This window comes from Lissotriton helveticus, chromosome 7, assembly GCF_964261635.1.
Source record: "Lissotriton helveticus chromosome 7, aLisHel1.1, whole genome shotgun sequence".
In the NCBI taxonomy this organism is placed as follows: domain Eukaryota; kingdom Metazoa; phylum Chordata; class Amphibia; order Caudata; family Salamandridae; genus Lissotriton; species Lissotriton helveticus.
In genome coordinates, this window is record NC_136068.1 from 43,677,323 (window position 1) to 43,699,516 (window position 22,194).

Genomic DNA, 22,194 nt, shown 5'->3' on the forward strand with positions numbered 1-22,194 from the left:
TCAATGTAACGACTTGCGTTGTCAAGACCGTGATGTAACATACCGCGTTGTGATGGTACGCGTTGTATCATCATTCATCCGTCCCACTGGGCCACTTACCCAACATATTGACGGAAGTTTCAAATCATGGGGGCCGATTCACAGAACTAACTTAAGACAAAATCCTAAACTTACTACTTTTGGTATTCACAGAAGTTAGGATTTTGTCCTAAGTTTGTCTTAAGACAGACTTAAGACAGACTTAAGACAGACTTAAGACAGACTTCAGACAGACTTCAGACAGACTTAAGACAGGCTTAAGACAGGCTTAAAACAGACTTAAGACAGGCTTAAGACAAACTTAAGACAGACTTAAGACAGACCTAAGACAAACTTAAGACAATATCCTAACTTCTGTGAATACCAAAAGTAGTAGGTTTAGGATTTTGTCTTAAGTTGGTTCTGTGAATCGGGCCCATGGTGCGTCAGAGATCTGAGGACCCTGGGCCCCGACTCACCATATCTTCTGTAGGAAAGCCGGTCTCAGATCATGGTGTGTGAGGTCCCAGAGGGAGCCCCACCCACATGTCCAGCTGGGGTGGACCTGGCCTCAAGACGCCGCCAGCGGTGAGATGAGGCGCAAAGGACCGCAGCATCTTCTAGCTGCGACTGAGTGACGCAGGCCTTGGTCTGAGACAGAGACCTCGCTACCGTCCATGAACGCTCTCAATCCAGGCTTCATCGCTGCGACCACAGCGCCATCATCACAGCAATTATTATGTGGTTTCCTTCTTGAGCATCTAAATATAGCAATCTCCCCACAGCCATTTCATATTTACATCCACTTCTGAATATTAAGAAATCGATATTTACGTTTAAGCTCATGGAACAGAAGAATAAACGCAAGAGGAGACAAGAAGAGAGACAGTATAAGGGTTCACGGAAAAAAACAAGAACTGGCCCTTATCTACTTCCAACATATACATTTTAAAGTCCAAGTAGTGATTATCCTAAACATGATCTAAAAAAGGGGGAAGAACACAAGCCCCCAACACACTCAGACATTGAGGGGATGTGTCAGATGCTGTGAGCATCCCAGGTGTGCACCGTCGATGCAGAGGCAGAGTTATTAATGAAACTCCTGACTTCACTGGGATTCTTAAAAGGTCACTGGATTAAGGAGGTGAATATAACCAGCTGCAGGGGGCGCTCTTCGAAATTCCGGAGTGTATGATTTGCCATTTAGAAGCAGAGATCATTCGTTTTCGAGGGTAATGTGGTGGGCACAACCTCTCTGCAAGGGGGATCCTTTTCAGTGGCTAATTTGAAGAGAAAAAAAATACCATCACACATGTTCAAATGCAACAATTCTGGCCATTCCAGGCCACCCTGCAGCTATAAGAAAGGCGCGGGTGGAAGGAAATGTTCATTTTTAATGTATACTGAATTATTAAACACTGTTGTTGTGCTCATTTCAAAATTAGACAGACAGTGCCACCATGTGGTGCACTATCATTAGTGCCGGTGCTGAGCACCAGCAACCACCTGCACAAATTAAGCACTGCTTCTCTTACATCCCTTAAAAATGGCAGCTGAGCTACTAGTAGATTAGCATCGCCAGATACTCTCTGACAGGTGGCAGAAACACACAGGCATAGAGGAGCAAGCAGCACAGGCAAGGTCATAGAGAGAGAGACAGAGATACAGATGTACACATGCAGACAGTGAGACAAGCACAGAGGAGCACGGAGACAGATACAGGCAGGGCAGGTAGAGAGGGTTGCAAACGTACAGGCATACCGAGGCACCCATGGACAGAGAGATTCAGGCACATCACAGATGGACACAGGCAAAGAGGTCAAACACGGGTAGGAATTCAAGGACAGCGAGATAGGTAGGCATAAAGGGTTACATCCGCACAAGCATAGAGAGGCACACCTGGGCACATGCGGGCAGGTAGATTCAGGCATATCGAAGATGGAAGCAGGCATACGAGCGCAGGGAGGCGCAGAGAGACAGGCAGGCGCAGAGAGTGACATGCACTGTGCTGGACATGGCCCTTTTGGCAGGTTCACCCCTAAACATTTTGCTTTTAAATGTGACCTGATGTTAGTTATTTTGGGCTTCTGCGCACTTTAACACTGTGTCCCAGTGTAAAGTGCGTGCGCAGCCTGAGTACATGTGGTGAGATTGGCCTGCCCTCCCATAGGATTGCATGGGGGAGATGTTTGTCCATGGTAGTTCCTGATGTGAGAGGAGTGCAGGGGCAAGTTTGGTATGTGCGAACTCGTGAGAACAAATGCTGCGCAATGGTGTGTGCAGATTTATTGTGTCTAGTGGAGAAGTGCCACTTCTAGAAGTTGGCATGTCTGTGTGCAGTGAATGTGAATTGACTGTCTGGCTTGTGATTGGCTGGAGCTGGCTGGTGTGCCTGGCTCCAGGAGCCGGGGTGAGACTGCCCGGTGGTGAATAGGGAGATCTGCATGTAGATGGGAGGGAGGAGTGCACCTGGGACCTGAATAGGGCTGAGCCATCCCTCCACAATGCTGGCTCCGCCCCCTGTGATGCGACTGATGTCCCTGGCCTGTCCTGTGAATAGGGAGAGGGGCTGAGCACAACAAAGTGCTCCAGAACAACTTGCATCTGGCTTTCCCCTTGCCCTGCACCCTTGAGACAAAGGGAATTTGTGTATAAGAAGGGGCTGTGACCCCATGTGTGGGTTCTCTCTCTCTGATCCTAACTTGAGGGGGGCCTGCTGCTGCGGCTGGGCGCCAGAGGACCGCCACTGGGGACTGCCTCCCTGCTGGAGGGCCCTGTGAGCTGGCCCCTGGGCCCAGCCTTTGCCCCCCTACATTCTACAAGACTTTCCCTGGACTTGAGACTTTAGACTTTGTTGCGCCTGGGGCGCACTGTGACTATGCCTAATGTGATTTGTGCATAATGTATGTATGCACCCTGTTTTAGACCTCTAAATGTGTTTTATGGTTAGGAGGTTGTTTTGCCTAGTATGGTTTATGCTAGCTAGTTTATGTTTACCTGCATGACCTATGCCCAAGGTGATTAGTATTGCGTAGTGTGTCCCTACCTTTTACCAGTGGTTACTGGTTGTGTTCTACAATTATTATTCTGAGCTACAGTTCTACTAAGTGCTATTTCTACTAAGTGCTGACTCTGACAGTGGCCCACGTGGCCCTGTCATTTGTAAATAATCCCCTGTAAATATTGCCCAGTGCCAGTTGGCACAGTGTATCTGGGTGATTATGATCTAATGTGTTTATGGTGATACAAAGGCTATTTTTATATATAACCTTGTGTGGAGTTCCTTTTTGTGGTGTGCCTAGTGTGTTGCTGCTGTGTGTGTGTGTGTTGCGCAAACGCTTTACACACTGCCTCTGGGATAATCCTGACTGCTTGTGCCAAGCTACCAAGGGGGTGAGCAGGGGTTATCCTTGGAGTGTAACTCCCTTGCTCTGACTAGAGTGGTGGTCTCTGCCTGGCTTTGGCGCAAGCCCCAGGTAACCAGAAATCCCGGGGCATATTACCAACGATTAGTGATATTTATCGCTAACGATGCTTAGCAACGAATTTTTTAACGCTAAGCATCGCCGGAAATTATCGCAGAGATAACTTGCTATTAGCACGGTTTATCTCAGAAGTGATAAAAATCCTCGCGCTAACTGCCAAATGAGAGATTATCGCTGGAAAACCAACGATAATCTCTTGAAGTTTGGAGTTAACTTGATGATAGGGGCTCACAAACTTAGCCATGATATCCACCTTCCATAGGATATCATGGCTAAGTCAGGAAAATACCAGGTGTAAAAAAAGCAGCGCTAACCGCGGTCAGCGCTGCTTTTTTTTATCACTAACAGGGTTAGCGAAATCCTTGATAATAGGAGAAATATCCCTTAACAACATTTCTCCTATTATTTTTCTCTGTAACGCCCCCCTTTGCATCTCATTAGAGATGCAAGGGGAAGCGTAGTGATAAAGGGTGCTAACATGCGAATTTGCGTGTTAGCACCCTGTTGCTGATAGGGAGATACATTTATCTCCGCTTTCTTGGCTTTTAAAGCCAAAAAAGCGGAGATAAATCCCTTGATAATATGCCCCCCATTTCTAACACACAGGCATAGAGAGGCACAGTGGGGCCCTCCTGGAGAGAGAGATTCAGGCACGTCACAGATGGACACAGCCACAGAGGTCAAACAGGAATGGACACAAAAGAGCACCGCGGGGCGGGGATGGACAATTGGACAGGCAAAGAAGAACTTGGACAGGCAAAGGAAGACAGAATGAAAAAAGAATGAAAAACGAACAGATCGAGGCACCAAAACCGACATCATCTCTTCCTGAGGAGACCCTACAGTGGGAGCAGCTGATGGACAGACAGAGGGACAGACACCTCTTCCGTCGATTATGTTTGGAGTAGGAGCGGCTAATGGACAGACAGAGGGACAGACACCTTTTCCATCAATTATGTTTGGAGTAGGAGCGGCTAATGGACAGACAGAGGGACAGACACCTCTTCCATCGATTATGTTTGGAGTAGGAGCGGCTAATGGACAGACAGAGGGACAGACATCTCTTCCATCGATGATGTTTGGGGTGCGAGTGGCATATGGACAAGCAGAGGGACAGACACCTCTTCCTTGGATGACGTGAAGTGGGAGCAGGTGATGGACAGACAGAGGTACAGGCACCTCTTCTTTGGGTGATGTGTAGGAGAGCAGCTGATGGACAGACTGAGGGACAGAGACCACTTCCTTGGATGATGTTCAGGGGAGTAGCTGATGGACTGACCGAGGGACAAATGTCTTCCGTGGGTAATGTGCAGAGGGAGCAGCTGATGTGGAGGGGGAATAGTCTATGGACAGACAGAGGGACAAACACTTCTTCCTTGAGTGATGTCCAGTGGTGCAGCTAATGGACAGACAGGGGGACAGACAGCTCTTCCTGGGTGATGTGCAGGAGAGCAGCTGATGGACAGATAGAGGGACTGCCGTCTTCCTTGGGTGATGCGCAGGGGAGAAGCTGATGGACAGAGAGAGTGACAAGCACCTCTTCCTGGATGATGTGCAAGGGAGCAGCTGATGGACAGACCGAGGGACGGAAAGTCTTCCTTGTGTAACAGGGGACAGACAGAGGGACAGACACCTTTTCCTTGGGTCACGTCTGGGGGAAGCTGCAGATGGACAGACAGGGGGACAGAGATCCTCCCTGGACGATGAGCAGGGGAGTAGCTGGTGGTCAGACAGAGGGACAGCCAGCTCTTTCTTGGATGGCGTGCAGTGGGAGCAGCTGATGGAGGGACAGACATCTTCCTTGGGTGACGTGCAGTGGAGCAGGTGATGGACAGACAGAGGGACAGACACCTTCCTTGGGTGACGTGCAGGGGAGCAGGTGATGGACAGACAGGGGGACAGACATCTTCCATGGGTGACGTGCAGGGGAGCAGGTGATGGACAGACAAGGGGACAGACATCTTCCTTGGGTGACGTGCAGGGGAGCAGGTGATGGACAGACAAGGGGACAGACATCTTCCGTGGGTGACGTGCAGGGGAGCATGTGATGGACAGACAGGGGGACAGACATCTTCCATGGGTGACGTGCAGGGGAACAGGTGATGGACAGACAGGGGGACAGACATCTTCCTTGGGTGACGTGCAGGGGAGCAGGTGATGGATAGACAGGGGGATAGACACCTCTTCCTTGGGTAACGTGCAGGGGAGCAGGTGATGGACAGACAGGGGGAAAGACACCTTCCTTGGGTGACGTGCAGGGGAGCAGGTGATGGATAGACAGGGGGACAGATATCTTCCTTGGGTGATGTGCAGGGGAGCAGGTGATGGGCAGACAGGGGGACAGACATCTTCCTTGGATGACGTGCAGGGGAGCAGGTGATGGACAGACAGGGGGACAGGCGTCCTCCATGGGTGACGTGCAGGGGAGCAGGTGATGGACAGACAGTGGGACAGACACCTCTTCCTGGCTGAGGTGCAGGGGAGCAGGTGATGGACAGACAGTGGGACAGACACCTCTTCCTTGGGTAACGTGCAGGGGAGCAGGTGATGGACAGACAGGGGGAAAGACACCTTCCTTGGGTGACGTGCAGGGGAGCAGGTGATGGGCAGACAGGGGGACAGCCATCTTCCTTGGATGACGTGCAGGGGAGCAGCTGATGGACAGACCGAGGGACGGAAAGTCTTCCTTGTGTAACAGGGGACAGACAGAGGGACAGACACCTTTTCCTTGGGTCACGTCTGGGGGAAGCTGCAGATGGACAGACAGGGGGACAGAGATCCTCCCTGGACGATGAGCAGGGGAGTAGCTGGTGGTCAGACAGAGGGACAGCCAGCTCTTTCTTGGATGGCGTGCAGTGGGAGCAGCTGATGGAGGGACAAACATCTTCCTTGGGTGACGTGCAGGGGAGCAGGTGATGGACAGACAGAGGGACAGACACCTTCCTTGGGTGACGTGCAGGGGAGCAGGTGATGGACAGACAGGGGGACAGACATCTTCCATGGGTGACGTGCAGGGGAGCAGGTGATGGACAGACAAGGGGATAGACATCTTCCTTGGGTGACGTGCAGGGGAGCAGGTGATGGACAGACAAGGGGACAGACATCTTCCGTGGGTGACGTGCAGGGGAGCATGTGATGGACAGACAGGGGGACAGACATCTTCCATGGGTGACGTGCAGGGGAACAGGTGATGGACAGACAGGGGGACAGACATCTTCCTTGGGTGACGTGCAGGGGAGCAGGTGATGGATAGACAGGGGGATAGACACCTCTTCCTTGGGTAACGTGCAGGGGAGCAGGTGATGGACAGACAGGGGGAAAGACACCTTCCTTGGGTGACGTGCAGGGGAGCAGGTGATGAATAGACAGGGGGACAGATATCTTCCTTGGGTGATGTGCAGGGGAGCAGGTGATGGGCAGACAGGGGGACAGACATCTTCCTTGGATGACGTGCAGGGGAGCAGGTGATGGACAGACAGGGGGACAGGCGTCCTCCATGGGTGACGTGCAGGGGAGCAGGTGATGGACAGACAGTGGGACAGACACCTCTTCCTGGCTGAGGTGCAGGGGAGCAGGTGATGGACAGACAGTGGGACAGACACCTCTTCCTTGGGTAACGTGCAGGGGAGCAGGTGATGGACAGACAGGGGGAAAGACACCTTCCTTGGGTGACGTGCAGGGGAGCAGGTGATGGGCAGACAGGGGGACAGACATCTTCCTTGGATGACGTGCAGGGGAGCAGCTGATGGACAGACCGAGGGACGGAAAGTCTTCCTTGTGTAACAGGGGACAGACAGAGGGACAGACACCTTTTCCTTGGGTCACGTCTGGGGGAAGCTGCAGATGGACAGACAGGGGGACAGAGATCCTCCCTGGACGATGAGCAGGGGAGTAGCTGGTGGTCAGACAGAGGGACAGCCAGCTCTTTCTTGGATGGCGTGCAGTGGGAGCAGCTGATGGAGGGACAGACATCTTCCTTGGGTGACGTGCAGGGGAGCAGGTGATGGACAGACAGAGGGACAGACACCTTCCTTGGGTGACGTGCAGGGGAGCAGGTGATGGACAGACAGGGGGACAGACATCTTCCATGGGTGACGTGCAGGGGAGCAGGTGATGGACAGACAAGGGGACAGACATCTTCCTTGGGTGACGTGCAGGGGAGCAGGTGATGGACAGACAAGGGGACAGACATCTTCCGTGGGTGACGTGCAGGGGAGCATGTGATGGACAGACAGGGGGACAGACATCTTCCATGGGTGACGTGCAGGGGAACAGGTGATGGACAGACAGGGGGACAGACATCTTCCTTGGGTGACGTGCAGGGGAGCAGGTGATGGATAGACAGGGGGATAGACACCTCTTCCTTGGGTAACGTGCAGGGGAGCAGGTGATGGACAGACAGGGGGAAAGACACCTTCCTTGGGTGACGTGCAGGGGAGCAGGTGATGGATAGACAGGGGGACAGATATCTTCCTTGGGTGATGTGCAGGGGAGCAGGTGATGGGCAGACAGGGGGACAGACATCTTCCTTGGATGACGTGCAGGGGAGCAGGTGATGGACAGACAGGGGGACAGGCGTCCTCCATGGGTGACGTGCAGAGGAGCAGGTGATGGACAGACAGTGGGACAGACACCTCTTCCTGGCTGAGGTGCAGGGGAGCAGGTGATGGACAGACAGTGGGACAGACACCTCTTCCTTGGGTGACGTGTAGGGGAGCAGGTGATGGACAGACAGGGGGACAGCCATCTTCCTTGGGTGACGTGCAGGGGAGCAGGTGATGGATATACAGGGGGATAGACACCTCTTCCTTGGGTAACGTGCAGGGGAGCAGGTGATGGACAGACAGGGGGAAAGACACCTTCCTTGGGTGACGTGCAGGGGAGCAGGTGATGGATAGACAGGGGGACAGATATCTTCCAAGGGTGATGTGCAGGGGAGCAGGTGATGGGCAGACAGGGGGACTGACATCTTCCTTGGATGACGTGCAGGGGAGCAGATGATGGACAGACAGGGGGACAGGCGTCCTCCATGGGTGACGTGCAGGGGAGCAGGTGATGGACAGACAGGGGGACAGACACCTCTTCCTGGCTGAGGTGCAGGGGAGCAGGTGATGGACAGACAGTGGGACAGACACCTCTTCCTTGGGTGACGTGCAGGGGAGCAGGTGATGGACAGACAGGGGGACAGACACCTCTTCCTGGCTGAGGTGCAGGGGAGCAGGTGATGGACAGACAGTGGGACAGACACCTCTTCCTTGGGTGACGTGCAGGGGAGCAGGTGATGGACAGACAGGGGGACAGACACCTCTTCCTTGGGTGACGTGCAGGGGAGCAGGTGATGGACAGACAGGGGGACAGACACCTCTTCCTGGCTGAGGTGCAGGGGAGCAGGTGATGGACAGACAGGGGGACAGACACCTCTTCCTGGCTGAGGTGCAGGGGAGCAGGTGATGGACAGACAGTGGGACAGACACCTCTTCCTTGGGTGACGTGCAGGGGAGCAGGTGATGGACAGACAGGGGGACAGACACCTCTTCCTGGCTGAGGTGCAGGGGAGCAGGTGATGGACAGACAGTGGGACAGACACCTCTTCCTTGGGTGACGTGCAGGGGAGCAGGTGATGGACAGACAGGGGGACAGACACCTCTTCCTTGGGTGACGTGCAGGGGAGCAGGTGATGGACAGACAGGGGGACAGGCGTCCTCCATGGGTGACGTGCAGGGGAGCAGGTGATGGACAGACAGTGGGACAGACACCTCTTCCTTGGGTGACGTGCAGGGGAGCAGGTGATGGACAGACAGGGGGACAGACACCTCTTCCTTGGGTGACGTGCAGGGGAGCAGGTGATGGACAGACAGTGGGACAGACACCTCTTCCTGGCTGAGGTGCAGGGGAGCAGGTGATGGACAGACAGTGGGACAGACACCTCTTCCTTGGGTGACGTGCAGGGGAGCAGGTGATGGACAGACAGGGGGACAGACATCTTCCATGGGTGACGTGCAGGGGAGCAGGTGATGGACAGACAGGGGGACAGACATCTTCCATGGGTGACGTGCAGGGGAGCAGGTGATGGACAGACAGGGGGACAGACATCTTCCTTGGGTGACGTGCAGGGGAGCAGGTGATGGACAGACAGGGGGACAGACATCTTCCATGGGTGACGTGCAGGGGAGCAGGTGATGGACAGACAGGGGGACAGACATCTTCCATGGGTGACGTGCAGGGGAGCAGGTGATGGACAGACAGGGGGACAGACATGGGTGACGTGCAGGGGAGCAGGTGATGGATAGTCCAGTTCATCTCAACTTAAACTCTGCGTCTAATGGGGAGAGTTTGATCTGAAGTTGAGGGATCGATCGCATTGATCAGCAGCTCCCGGTGGACTGTGGGGGGGGGGGGGGGAGTTAATCGGGTACAGCCCGGGGCCTCAGGCGCGCGGTGGACAGATGACAACAACACGACGGAGAGAAGACAGACCAGAAGAGAGACAGAAGACGGACTCAGACAGTCAGCTACACAGAGAAGGAAAGAGACTGCGGTATATGGAGGCAACCCCTCGGACAGACGGACAGAGAGAGAGAGCTGTGTACAGAGGAGAGACAGTGAAGCGAGAGAGAGGGAGAGAGGGAGAGAGAGAGAGAGAGAGAGAGAGAGAAAAGAGGAAGAGAGGGAGAGAGAGAGAGAGAAAAGAGAGAGAGAGAGAGAGAAAAGAGAGAGAGAAAAGGGAGAGAGAGGGAGAGAGAGAGAGAGAGGGAGAGAGAAAAAGAGAGAGAGACAGAGAGAGAGAGAGAGAGAAAAGAGAAAAAGACAGAGAGAGAGAGAGAGCGTGTGTATATATATATATATATTATATACACACACACACACAGGTGATGGACAGACAGTGGGACAGACACCTCTTCCTTGGGTGACGTTATTATTCTAAAGCAGGCATGCTTTCTACTACTACCCCAATTCATGTAGACTGGTCTGACCACCACCTCATCCCATTCTCCCTTCAACTTTCACACTCTATAACTCTTGGCCAACCCAAGAAGGCCATCTCCTGGTTCCGTGATGCCAAAAACATTGATATCGGTCCCTTCTGTGAATCAGCCTTGCTATCTCTTCCAAGGCTAGACCCGAACATAGCTGTTGACGATCTCACCTCCCAATGCCTCACAGTTCTTGCAGCTGAAATTAATAACGTCGCTCCACTCAAAAGCAAAAGGATAAGGCCCACTCCCTCAGCACCTTGGTTCAACAAATCCCTTTATGAGGAAAGGAAGCAGCTAAGATTCCTGGAGAAACAATGGAGGCAAGTGCCCTCCACAGACAATTTAGCCATGCTTCGCACAGCAAGATCCAGGTACCACAAGCATATCTTCCTTGAGAAAGCGACGCACTTCAAAACCCTCCTTGACTCCGCCAAAAATAGACCCAAAAAACTATTCGATCTCATCAAGACTCCGAGCTGCTCTCCCCCAACCTCCAAGGTGGAGGATTCTTCAAAGAGAGCAGCGGATTTCGCTATTTTCTTCTATGGAAAAGTGAAATCACTTGTGGATCAGGTTGCTCATCCTACACCTCCAGAGGAGCGCAAATCCTTAGCCATTTGGCAGAGCTTTGACCCCATATCTGAAGATGCCTTTCTCAAGTGCATACGCGAAACAAAGCCCTCCAACCATTCTCTTGACCCTATCCCCAGTTCCATTGCCTTTGACTTCTATACCCATTCCCTTTCCTATTGGACCACTCTGATCAACCTCTCCCTCTGGCAAGGCTCCCTTCCTGTCTCCTTCAAAACTGGGCAGGTCACCCCTCTGCTTAAAAAGCCCACTGCTGATGCGAATGACCTCAACAACTTCCGCCCCATCACTAACCTTCCCTTTCTTGCGAAGATCACAGAAAGATGTGTAGCAAAACAACTCTCTCGTCATATCAAGGACAATGATCTTCTCGACAATTGTCAGTCCGGCTTCATCCAAAACTGCAGCACTGAAACAGCCCTACTGCAAGTGGTTGATGATGCGCTGAGGATACTCGACTCAGGGGGGTCCTGTCTGCTAATTCTCCTTGACCTTTCCGCAGCCTTCGACACTGTTAATCACAACACCCTCCTCAATATTCTTCAACAGAGAATGGGCATGGAGGGCACTGTGCTTAAATGGTTTGCATCCTTCCTCTCTGACAGATCTCAAATGATCAAAATAGCGAACAGTCTCTCTTCTCCTGTGGCAGTGGGTCAAGGTGTTCCCCAAGGCTCTATTCTAGCACCAACATTGTTCAATCTCTACTTAGAACCACTGGGAAACCTCCTAAGCAAATCTGGGATTCACTATTATCTCTATGCAGACGACACTCAACTCTACCTCAAGGTTGCCTCCACTCATGATATCTCCATCCTAAGATCTACTCTTGACTCCATTCAAAACTGGATGTCAACTCATCAATTGATTCTGAATCCCTCCAAAACTGAATTCCTCCTCTTCTCCTCCTCAATCTCTCCTCCCCCGGTTCAATCATGGATGGATCAGATGAATCTACTAAACAATAAACCCATCATTGTCGACAGTGCAAAATCCCTTGGTGTCATTCTAGACAAAAAACTCAATCTAACTCCCCACATCAATTCTATTGCAAAATCTGCTCGCTACCAACTGCGCCTTTTTTGGGGAATCCGTCGCTTCTTCCCGGAGCAGGACCTTATAACCCTGGTGCAATCGCTGGTCCTCTCTAGACTAGACTACTGCAATTCTCTTCTTACTGGCCTCCCCAAATCTCACCTGTCCCCACTTAAGTCTGTCTTCCATTCAGCAGCTCGTTTCATTTATGGGGCCAAAAGAAGCGATCACATCACACCGATGTTATCCACCCTCCGCTGGCTTCCCTTCGAGGCTAGAGCTATCTATAAGACTGCCTGCATTACCCACAAAGCCTTGCACTCCTCATCTCCCCGCTACCTGGCAAATAAACTGAAACTCTCTGGAGGCTCTAGACTTTCACGCAATGCGGAGAATCTACTGCTTGAACCTCCAACTTTCAAGAAGGAAAGAACAATGGCCCAATCCTTTTCAGGGAACGCAGTGAGAATCTGGAACTCCTTTCCACCTCAGCTCCGGACCATTGCCTCCTCCCAGGCCTTCAAAAGGGACCTCAAAGTTCTCCTCCTCCAGAGACACCTCCAAAAGTAATTCACGTCCTCTTGCTATTAGTGAGGGAGACTTCCCACTACTGATAATTTCTACTTTCCATGACCATGGAAGTGCCTTCCCAGTGTATTCCTGTGGTTGGAGGGTCTGCCTTTTTGCAATATTTTCCATGTACTGGTGTTCGGTGCCCTTTTGTAACATGCACACACCACTCTGCCCTTGTAACACACGGTTGCTACCTCTCACATGTTTTTAACGTTGATACTTGCACAAGTGCCACCTTGCCCACGTAACGCTTGTTCTTGTGCCTGAGTGTCTAGCACTTATTGCAGTACTATACCTCAAATTATACTCTGTTTTCTCTTATAACTGCACACTTGTCACTTTCCTCTTGTGCACTTTTGACTACCTCATGTATTTTTGGTTGCTCACAATTTTTACTCAAGTATTTTGTTTGCTCACGATTGTCACTATTACCTTTACTACCTCATGTATTTCACAGTTTATACTACCTCATGTATTTTGTTTGCTCACAATTGTCATTATTACCTTGTGTAAGTAACGTATGTTTTTGCAATCTGTTTTTTCATAATGTTTCTCATTATGTTTCATCTCTGTTCCTAATGTGAAGCGATCTGACGCCTTCGGGTAAAGTCCGCGCTATATAAAAATGCATAAATAAATAAATAAACACAGAGTCATGTGCACAGCTGCCCCACAAGGACCCGCTAGTGAATGCTGTGACTCACTCCCCAGTCTAGAGGGACAAATGACGCTGCAGTAATCGCTAGGTTTCTAATTCCACTTTTACGTAAGCACAATTTTAGACAATGTCGTTTGTCATGCTGCCTGATCCGCAAACCTCTTACAGCGCTGCCTCTTTTTTATGTGTGTGCCTCAAACCCAGGAAATCATTTATTGACTGATACTAATGAATTGCTTCTTTTAACATTTTTAACAGTGATGTATAAATACTTTTATGATTAACTTGTATTAATCGAATAAAATAATGTTGATGATGATGATGAGTGAGTGAGTGAAACTATTTACAAATGTTTAAAATGTTCATAAACACATGTCCTTCCTCGCCACAGCCCTTTGCGTCTGCCCCGGGGTCCGCTGGTGGGTGGGGAGAGCCCGAAGGCATTGGGTTAATTTTGCAATAGGTTTGGCCCATTCCGTTCCCCTGTATCTCGCTAAGCTCCGCCTTTCATCTTTCCTGCTAAGCTCCGCCTTTCATCTTCCCCACAGGCCCTCCAGACCCTGTTCTCGAGCCCCCGCCTGGCGGAGCCCGGGACCCGGAACCCTCTGTTCGAGCGGCAGATCTCAGGCTCGGAGACCGACAAGCTGCGGCTGGACGCCGCGTTCCCCTTCCTGGGATCAGGTGAGAGGCCTCGAGGCGCCCGAGCTGTAATAACGAGAAATATCTGGGAAGAAACGGGACCGCCATCTTGGGACAGGGTGGGGCTGCAAGGGCCAATCACAGGAAGGGGATATATGACGGTACAACGCGTGCTTTCGCAACGCGTACCGTTACCACGCAGGTTTTACAACGCAAGTCGTTACAACGACTTGCGTTGGGGGGCGCTGGATAGTGAATAGTTTAATTTACTATTCCAACTCCAGTCCCCGTGGATAGTAGGGAAGGTGTTGGATAGTAAATTAAACTATTCCCTATCCTACAGCGCCCTCCAACGCAGGTCGTTGTAACGAGTTGCATTGTAAAACCTGCGTGGTAATGGTACCGCGTTGTGAAAGTTTCGTTCTCAAGGATGTTTCCCCAGGAAGAGGACCCCCTATTATTTTTTTATTTATTCTTTATTGTTTGATTAATTAAAATCTTACAATGAGGCAATATACATATAATAATCCGATATAAAACAGTTAAAACAAGAATAAAAAATGCAGTATTTTTTAACTGACCCCTTTGTTATGTAGTCCATTCCAAGGAAGAAAAACAAAGCAAAAAACGGTGGGTGGGATGCTTGAAAGAATCTCAACCACTGTGAATTCATCTCAAGGACATTCCAATCCATTGTTTTTGCTCTCAGTGGCTCTTCAGGCAGGGACCAGCCGTGCCAGGCCTTGCCTATGGCTAGCAGCAGGCAGCAGGGTGCAGTGCATGGCGGCACTGTAAGGGTTAATGCGGTTGGTGGTGCTTTGAAGGTGATGGGGTGAGAAGGTTCACATCATGCAGTGATAGAGCCGTAGGGTCTGAAGTGGGCGCTACAGAAGGCACCGAGTCATATAGGCGCGTGACCAGCACGTTTGTGTGCAGTGTGGCTAGGGTGACCAGACATTCTGGGGATTATTTACAAGACCCTTGCGTCACTTTTGCGTCCTTTTTAACATGGGAAAAGTGACGCAAAAGTGGCGCAAGGGGCTTGTAAATCTGCCCCTCTAGGTCTTGTGAGACAGTCGAGGTGTTTGGACAGTTCCTGGCCTCTCGACAGCGTGCTCCCGGACACAGGCATGCTGTGTCTCCGGTCAGAGGGAGGATCCCGGTCAGGTGCTCTGCACTTGAAGGCTGCGCCTGCCCATTCATTCACCGGCCCCTCTGCTCATGATGATTCTGGTGTGCGGGACCCTATCCAGGTGAACCTCCCACGTCCCTCGGATAGCAACCAGGCCTGACATGTGTGACAGCCTGTCAACCTTAAGTGGCACGTACCATTTGTCAGTACCATTGCAAACGCTACAGAAGTGCCTGTGTTTTAAGGCCTCCCGCCCACGTGCGATGTTTTACACAGCACTAAAAGGGGTCTGCACATGGCAGGTCGGGTGGCATCACCCACCCGGAGGTAGATGTGCAACCTTGACCCTTTCTCCACTCCACCAGTCGTGCGCCTGTGCCAAATATGCAAATATATATTTCAGAATGAGCATTTCGTTTTCCCTTTACCATTCACAGAAAAAAACTGGACCCAGTTGCTACCAAAATAAAATGTAGTCCTGCTTTTATGTCTATGGCATGTCAGGTTTGGGGCTTTGAAAATCTGGTCACCCTGAGTGTGGGCCGCAGTGGGGGGGGGGGTCTACGTAGGGCAGTGAGGTGCAGTGAGGGAGCTGTTGAGTGCAGTGGTGGAGCTGTTGAGTGCAGTGAGGGAGGTGTTGAGTGCAGTGAGGGAGGTGTTGAGTGCAGTGAGGGAGGTGTTGAGTGCAGTGGGAGAGATGTAGAGTGCAGTGAGGGAGCAGTGGAGAGCAGTGGGAGTGCAGTAGAGTGCAGTGAGGGAGCTGTAGAGTGCAGTGAGGGAGCTGTAGAGTGCAGTGCGGGAGCTGTTGAGTACAGTGCGGGAGCTGTTGAGTGCAGTGAGGGAGGTGTTGAGTGCAGTGAGGGAGCAGTAGAGTGCAGTGGGAAAGATGTAGAGTGCAGTGAGGGAGCAGTAGAGTGCAGTGGGAAAGATGTAGAGTGCAGTGAGGGAGCAGTGGAGTGCAGTGAGCGAGCTGTAGAGTGCAGTGAGGGAGCTGTAGAGTGCAGTGCGGGAGGTGTTGAGTGCAGTGCGGGAGGTGTTGAGTGCAGTGCGGGAGGTGTTGAGTGCAGAGCGGGAGGTGTTGAGTGCAGTGCGGGAGGTGTTGAGTGCAGTGCGGGAGCGGTTGAGTGCAGTGCGGGAGCTGTTGAGGGCAGTGCGGGAGCTGTTGAGTGCAGTGAGGGAGCTGTTGAGTGCAGTGAGGGAGGTGTTGAGTGCAGTGAGGGAGGTGTTGAGGGCAGTGCGGGAGGTGTCGAGGGCAGTGCGGAAGGTGTTGAGTGCAGTGCGGGAGCTGTTGAGTGCAGTGCGGGAGCTGTTGAGTGCGGGAGGTGTTGAGTGCAGTGCGGGAGGTGTTGAGTGCAGTGCGGGAGGTGTTGAGTGCAGTGAGGGAGGTGTTGAGTGCAGAGTGGGAGCTGTTGAGTGCAGTGCGGGAGCTGTTGAGTGCAGTGAGGGAGGTGTTGAGTGCAGTGAGGGAGGTGTTGGGTGCAGTGCGGGAGCTGTTGAGTGCAGTGAGGGAGGTGTTGAGTGCAGTGTCGGAGCTGTTGAGTGCAGTGCGGGAGCTGTTGGGTGCAGTGGGAGAGCTGTAGAGTGCAGTGGGACTGCAGTAGAGTGCAGTGGGAGAGCTGTAGAGTGCAGTGGGACTGCAGTAGAGTGCAGTGGGAGTGCAGTAGAGTGCAGCGAGTGAGCTGTAGAGTGCAGTGAGGGTGCTGTATAGTGAAGTGGGGGAGCAGTTGAGTGCAGTGGAAAATATGTAGAGTGCAGTGAGGGAGCAGTAGAGTGCAGTGGGAAAGATGTAGAGTGCAGTGAGGGAGCAGTGCAGTGGGAGTGCAGTAGAGTGCAGTGAGGGAGCTGTAGAATGCAGTGCGGGAGCTGTTGAGTACAGTGCGGGAGCTTTTGAGTACAGTGCGGGAGCTGTTGAGTGCAGTGAGGGAGGTGTTGAGTGCAGTGCGGGAAGTGTTGAGTGCAGTGCGGGAGGTGTTGAGTGCAGTGCGGGAGGTGTTGATTGCAGTGCGGGAGGTGTTGAGTGCAGTGAGGGAGGTGTTGAGTGCAGTGAGGGAGGTGTTGAGTGCAGTGAGGGAGGTGTTGAGTGCAGTGAGGGAGGTGTTGAGTGCACTGCGGGAGGTGTTGAGTGCAGTGCAGGAGGTGTTTAGTGCAGTGTGGGAGGTGTTGAGTGCAGTGTGGGAGCTGCTGAGTGCAGTGCGGGAGCTGCTGAGTGCAGGAGGTGTTGAGTGCAGTGAGGGAGCTGTAGAGTGCAGTGAGGGAGCTGTGGAGTGCAGTGGGACTGCAGTAGAGTGCAGTGAGTGAGCCGTAGAGTGCAATGAGGGTGCAGTAGAGTGCAGTGGGAGTGCAGTAGAGTGCAGTGGGAGTGCAGTAGAGTGCAGTGGGAGTGCAGTAGAGTGCAGTGGGAGTGCAGTAGAGTGCAGTGGGAGTGCCGCAATGAACTCTAAATGTGAGTTCTCACTCTGCAGTGACGTCTGAGCCCCAGAGTCACGCTAGGCGCGGGGTACCTGCTGCGCATGCGGGCGAGGTGCGTGAGGCTCCGTTTGAACACAGTGTGAGATGCAGAGGGAACAGGTACCAGGCAGCGTGAGCACTACGAGAAAGGAGGCGCCAGTGCTTGTTTAAGAGCAGCGAGGTCCCGGTTCAATGAAGTTTGGGGTGTAGTGAGTAGCAGGGACACAGCTATTGCAAGTGCAGCAGGAGAAGTGGCACCATGGCCCAGATGTTTGAGGAGACCACCGCCTCCCAGGCGCGCCTGTCCTTTACTGCCCGACAGGTGTGTGTGGGTGGGGGGGGGGCGCGGTGAGGGAGGCACACTTCATGTGCTTGCATTGAGGCCCAAGGCCCGGGTGTTGGGTGTTGCGCTGTGACATCCTTTGAGCGGGTGCGAGCGTCACACGATGCATCAGTTCAGGCGCCGTCACAAATAAAGCCAAAGCCCCAGCCTGTGCTATTTCATCTAAGCGCAAACATAATCACAGAGTGCGTTTTCAAAATTCCATGTAAAAAAAATGTCCTTTTATTCTGATTAAAATAGTCTAAAAAATTCTTCCCAAAATCAGAGAGTATTTTTTTCAAATTCAGTCGTCATTGGGGAGATTCCACATTTCAATCCTGCAGAGAATTTTACACATGAAAAATTAGACATCCAAATTCTGTTTCATGGACTACCCACTTCGTCAAGACTAGAAGTAGAATAAAAAAGAAAAATAAAGACATTAATCACGGAAAAATCACATAAAAAGGTTCAATAGTCAAATACAAAATATACATTATTACCCAGACATAATGAAGAGGTAAACATACCAATCTGTGGAGAACCACTGTAATGTTAATGTTAACTGGATTTGTAAAGCGCAGCTGCTACCCGAAGGTGTCCTGGCGCTAAGGTGAGGTCCAACCCGTGGAATACATGAGTGGGTGTTACTGGTTAGTTGTTAACCCCTTCGGTGCAGATGACAGCTCCAGGCCGTCATGAGTCAAGGTCGGTGTGTGCTGATGACGGCCGGGAGCCGTCACGACCACGCCCGTGATCGGAATGTCCAGCACCGGCGTGGAATTCCAGCCGCGGCCAAGGTGTTAAAGAGCCAAGTTTTAAGGGCCTTCCTGAAGGCCAAAAGATTGGTTGTGCTTTTTAAATGTAGAGGAAGCCTGTTCCATGCCTTAGCTGCATTGGTGATGAAACTTCTACCCCCCCAGTTAGCTTTTTTTATTCGTGGTGTTGTTACAAGCTTGGCATCTGATGAACGGAGTGTTCCTTTTGGTATATAACAGCGAAGTTGTTGCCTTAGAAAGTCTGACCCAGATCCCTGCAGGGCCTTGAACACCAGGCAAAGTGCCTTAACCCCTTCGCTGCGGGGGTAATTCCCCCGCTGTGCGGGGGGTAGGGGGGCGCGCACAGCGCCCGCATGCTCATGATGAGGTCAGCTCGTCATGAGGCACGGCGCTCCTGTGCTCATGACGAGCTCAGCTCGTCACAGGTGCATTGGCTCCGTGGAACATTCAGCACAGCGGGGGAATTCTCCCCGCACCTGAGCGTTCCACGGCTCATGACGAGCTGGCACCGGAGCACCGTGCCTCATGACGAGCTCAGCTCGTCATGAGCACGGTAAAGGCTAAATTGGGTGCACCTTTTGACTGGTAACCAGTGGAGTTTTTTTTATAGATGCGTACTTAGGGATACCTGTAAGCAGTCTCGCCGCTGCGTTCTGCAACATTTGCAATCTATGCATAGAGCCTTCTTGCAACTTGAGCTATAGACCACTGCAATACTCCAGCCTGGACAATATCAGGGCTGAAACTACTATTTGTTGTGCAACTTTCGGAAGTCGGGGCATTATTTTCCTACAAGTTCTGAGAATGAGTGAGGTGGTTGAAGTCACTGCGTTAATCTGGTCTTTCACGTATACAAAGGATCTCCCCTCTGAATGCTATAAACCCTGCTATACGGTGCGATGTACATCACAAAGATGAAGCATAAAGAGCACGATCTATTCATTTTCGAAAGCAGCATAACGGCTTCCGATGCAGCCAGCTGACGTACGGCCACGTCAGTGCCGTAAATTATCTTGGCACGTTGACGCCTCATTTACCATAATATTGTTCTTGCGATAAATGTTAATCACTGCCCACCCTCCACTGAGAAATTAGCATCAAAATACAAGCCTATTATATTAATTAAAGCATCAACAGTAGAAGTTATTACAGTGAGTCCATTTCTCTGAAGAAACATACAGCATCAATTAGTCTTAGAGGGTTCCAGGCTGAGAGACATACATCACGGCAGGGACACTCACCCTAAATCTTATGGAATTAACATAATCGTTTGCCTTTGAGATTTATTTCAGGAGAGCGTCATTTTTTAAAAATCTAAATGGAAAAACAATGCATGCCATTTCAAACAATATATATTTCCAGGGTATAACTACAAACAGCACGGGGTGTTTAAAGAGTCTCCAATGTTCACTTCAAAATTCAGAGGTTTTAGAAAGTTCTAGGTATTAAATATGACCTGTTTTAGGCAACCTTTTACTTTCCACACATGCACCTGCTTTTTAATTCTTTACCTTTTCTCAATCTTTTATTTTCTTTATTCCTCTTCCTCCTCCTTTTTCCTTTCTTTCCTCCTCCTCTTTTCTTTCTGCTCCTCTTCTGTATTTCTTGCTTATATATTTTTTCTCTTTCATTCTTACTGTATTTTATCCGGAAAACATCCTTTACGACGCGAATGTTACCCCACGCTACCATTAATACGCGTCTCTTACAACGCCAACACCTTCCCTACTATCCACGGGGACTGGTGTTGGAATAGTAAATTAAACTATTCCTAAGTCCGCACCCTACAGCGCAAGTCGTGGTAACGACTTGCGTTGTAAAACACGCGTTGTAACGGTACGCGTGGTAATAGCCCGCGTCGTACCGTCATACATCCATTTTATCCATATAATGTGTCATTTGATCATCTTATGTTTGCTTTTTTAAAACCTAATAAAAATTATTAAACAAAAAAAAAGAAAGTTCTAGGTTGCCCTTGATCAAATGTATAATTCAGGCTCTCGGCAATTGGTTGATAAATCTCACGATAAGATACTTAAAAAGAGGATAAGCCTCCTTTTAGACAAAAACACCAACCACAGCTTCCATGGATAAGCGTAGCTGCTATGTGCTAAGATGGCGCGCGCCTCATGCCTGCTGGGTGCGCGCGCTGCAGCGTACAAAGGGCAGTGTGGGTCGACGGTGAGTGCCGTGGGTGCAGTGTGAGGGTGGAGATGTGTTTAAAAGGCGCCTTCAGGAGGGCTCTGGTTCGCTGGGGGGTGGAGGAGTCCTGGCCTCGTTTAAAGTGTCCTCCAAACGAGGACCACACAAGCTGCGGGTTATTATGCCACTGCTGATATTTTATGCTGTACAGAAGTTCTCTGAATATTGGATTTTCAAACACTTGAAGTGTACAAACATCTATATGAATATACTCTGTGTCACATTGTGAAGCCCTGAAGAAGTCTCTTTGGGAGACGAAACGCGTTGGCTATGATTCTCTGCTTTTGAGAAAATAAAGAGAAATCCTTTTAAGAAAAATAAAGAGAAATCCTTTTAAGAAAAATAAAGAGAAATCCTTTTAAGAAAAATAAAGAGAAATCCTTTCAAGAAACACACATTTGGGACTTGGATGTCTTTCCGCGTGCTCACTGTCTCTTGAACTTTGATGTGGAATCTTTATAATATTCTATATAGTGCTGAACCCTTTTGCATTTAAAGTGTCCTCCCACCTGTACTCTGTTACTAATGCCAATGTTTGTTTGCAGGTGTGTCGGCTTACTCCAAGCCTCCTGGACTGGTGACCCCCTACGGCCGAAGCAGCGCCTTCCCAGAATACCCCTGGGGCTTCAACCCTTACCTGTCGAACACTTTCCCGCTCAGCAGCTCCAAGCTTCCGGGGTCCCTGTACCCCCCACATTTCTACCCCAACCCGCTCTCCGGGTCTCTGGGTCACCTGCCCACCCCAGTGTCCCTTCTGCCGGGGGAGCCCCTGGACCGGCCAGCTCTGCCCTCGGGGGCCGTCCCACGTCTCTGCCTGCCCCCGCACCCCGGCTCCTTACCCCTCAGAGGGGACGCCAACCCAGCCAGGGATCTGGGGGCCCATCGGGCCACCAGCCCCACCGCCAGGGGAGCCCGCGAGGACCCGGGCTCAGATTCGGACTTGGAGATCACGGACCTCAGCGACAGCAGCTCCGAGAACGAGGCCTTTAGCCCGGACTGCCTGGGGGACAAACTCAGCTCCCTGGAGAGCAGGGTCCGGGCCCTCAAGAGCCAGGGGCCCAGCGAGCAGCAGCAGCCGGGGAAGGCCCAGGCCAAGAAGGCGAGCCCGCCCAGCTAAGGGACTCAGGGGGGCCCGGCCTGCACCATGGCGCGCTGGACACAGCAGCACCCGGGGAAAGCCCAGGCCAAGATGGCGAGCCCGCCCAGCTAAAGGACTCAGGGGGGCCCAGCCTGGACCAGGGTGCGCCTGACACCCCTCCAAAGGGGACTGTAGGAGCAGCCGGGGACAGCCCAAGCCATGGAGGCAAGCCAGCCAAGCTGAAGGACTCAGGGGGG

The 22,194-nt window shown here is 51.5% G+C and overlaps 1 protein-coding gene across 1 annotated transcript in view; it reads left to right on the forward strand.

Moving 5' to 3' along the window:
* ERFL (ETS repressor factor like) overlaps window positions 1–21,976 on the forward strand; it is an 81,887-nt gene extending 59,911 nt beyond the window's left edge. Inside the window, exons 4-5 of the mRNA XM_078652918.1 lie at window positions 13,886–14,018; window positions 21,405–21,976. Of these exons, the coding sequence (XP_078509044.1) occupies window positions 13,886–14,018; window positions 21,405–21,976 (705 nt within the window). The remainder of the gene's footprint in view (window positions 1–13,885; window positions 14,019–21,404) is intronic.
* Window positions 21,977–22,194: the final 218 nt, after the last annotated feature.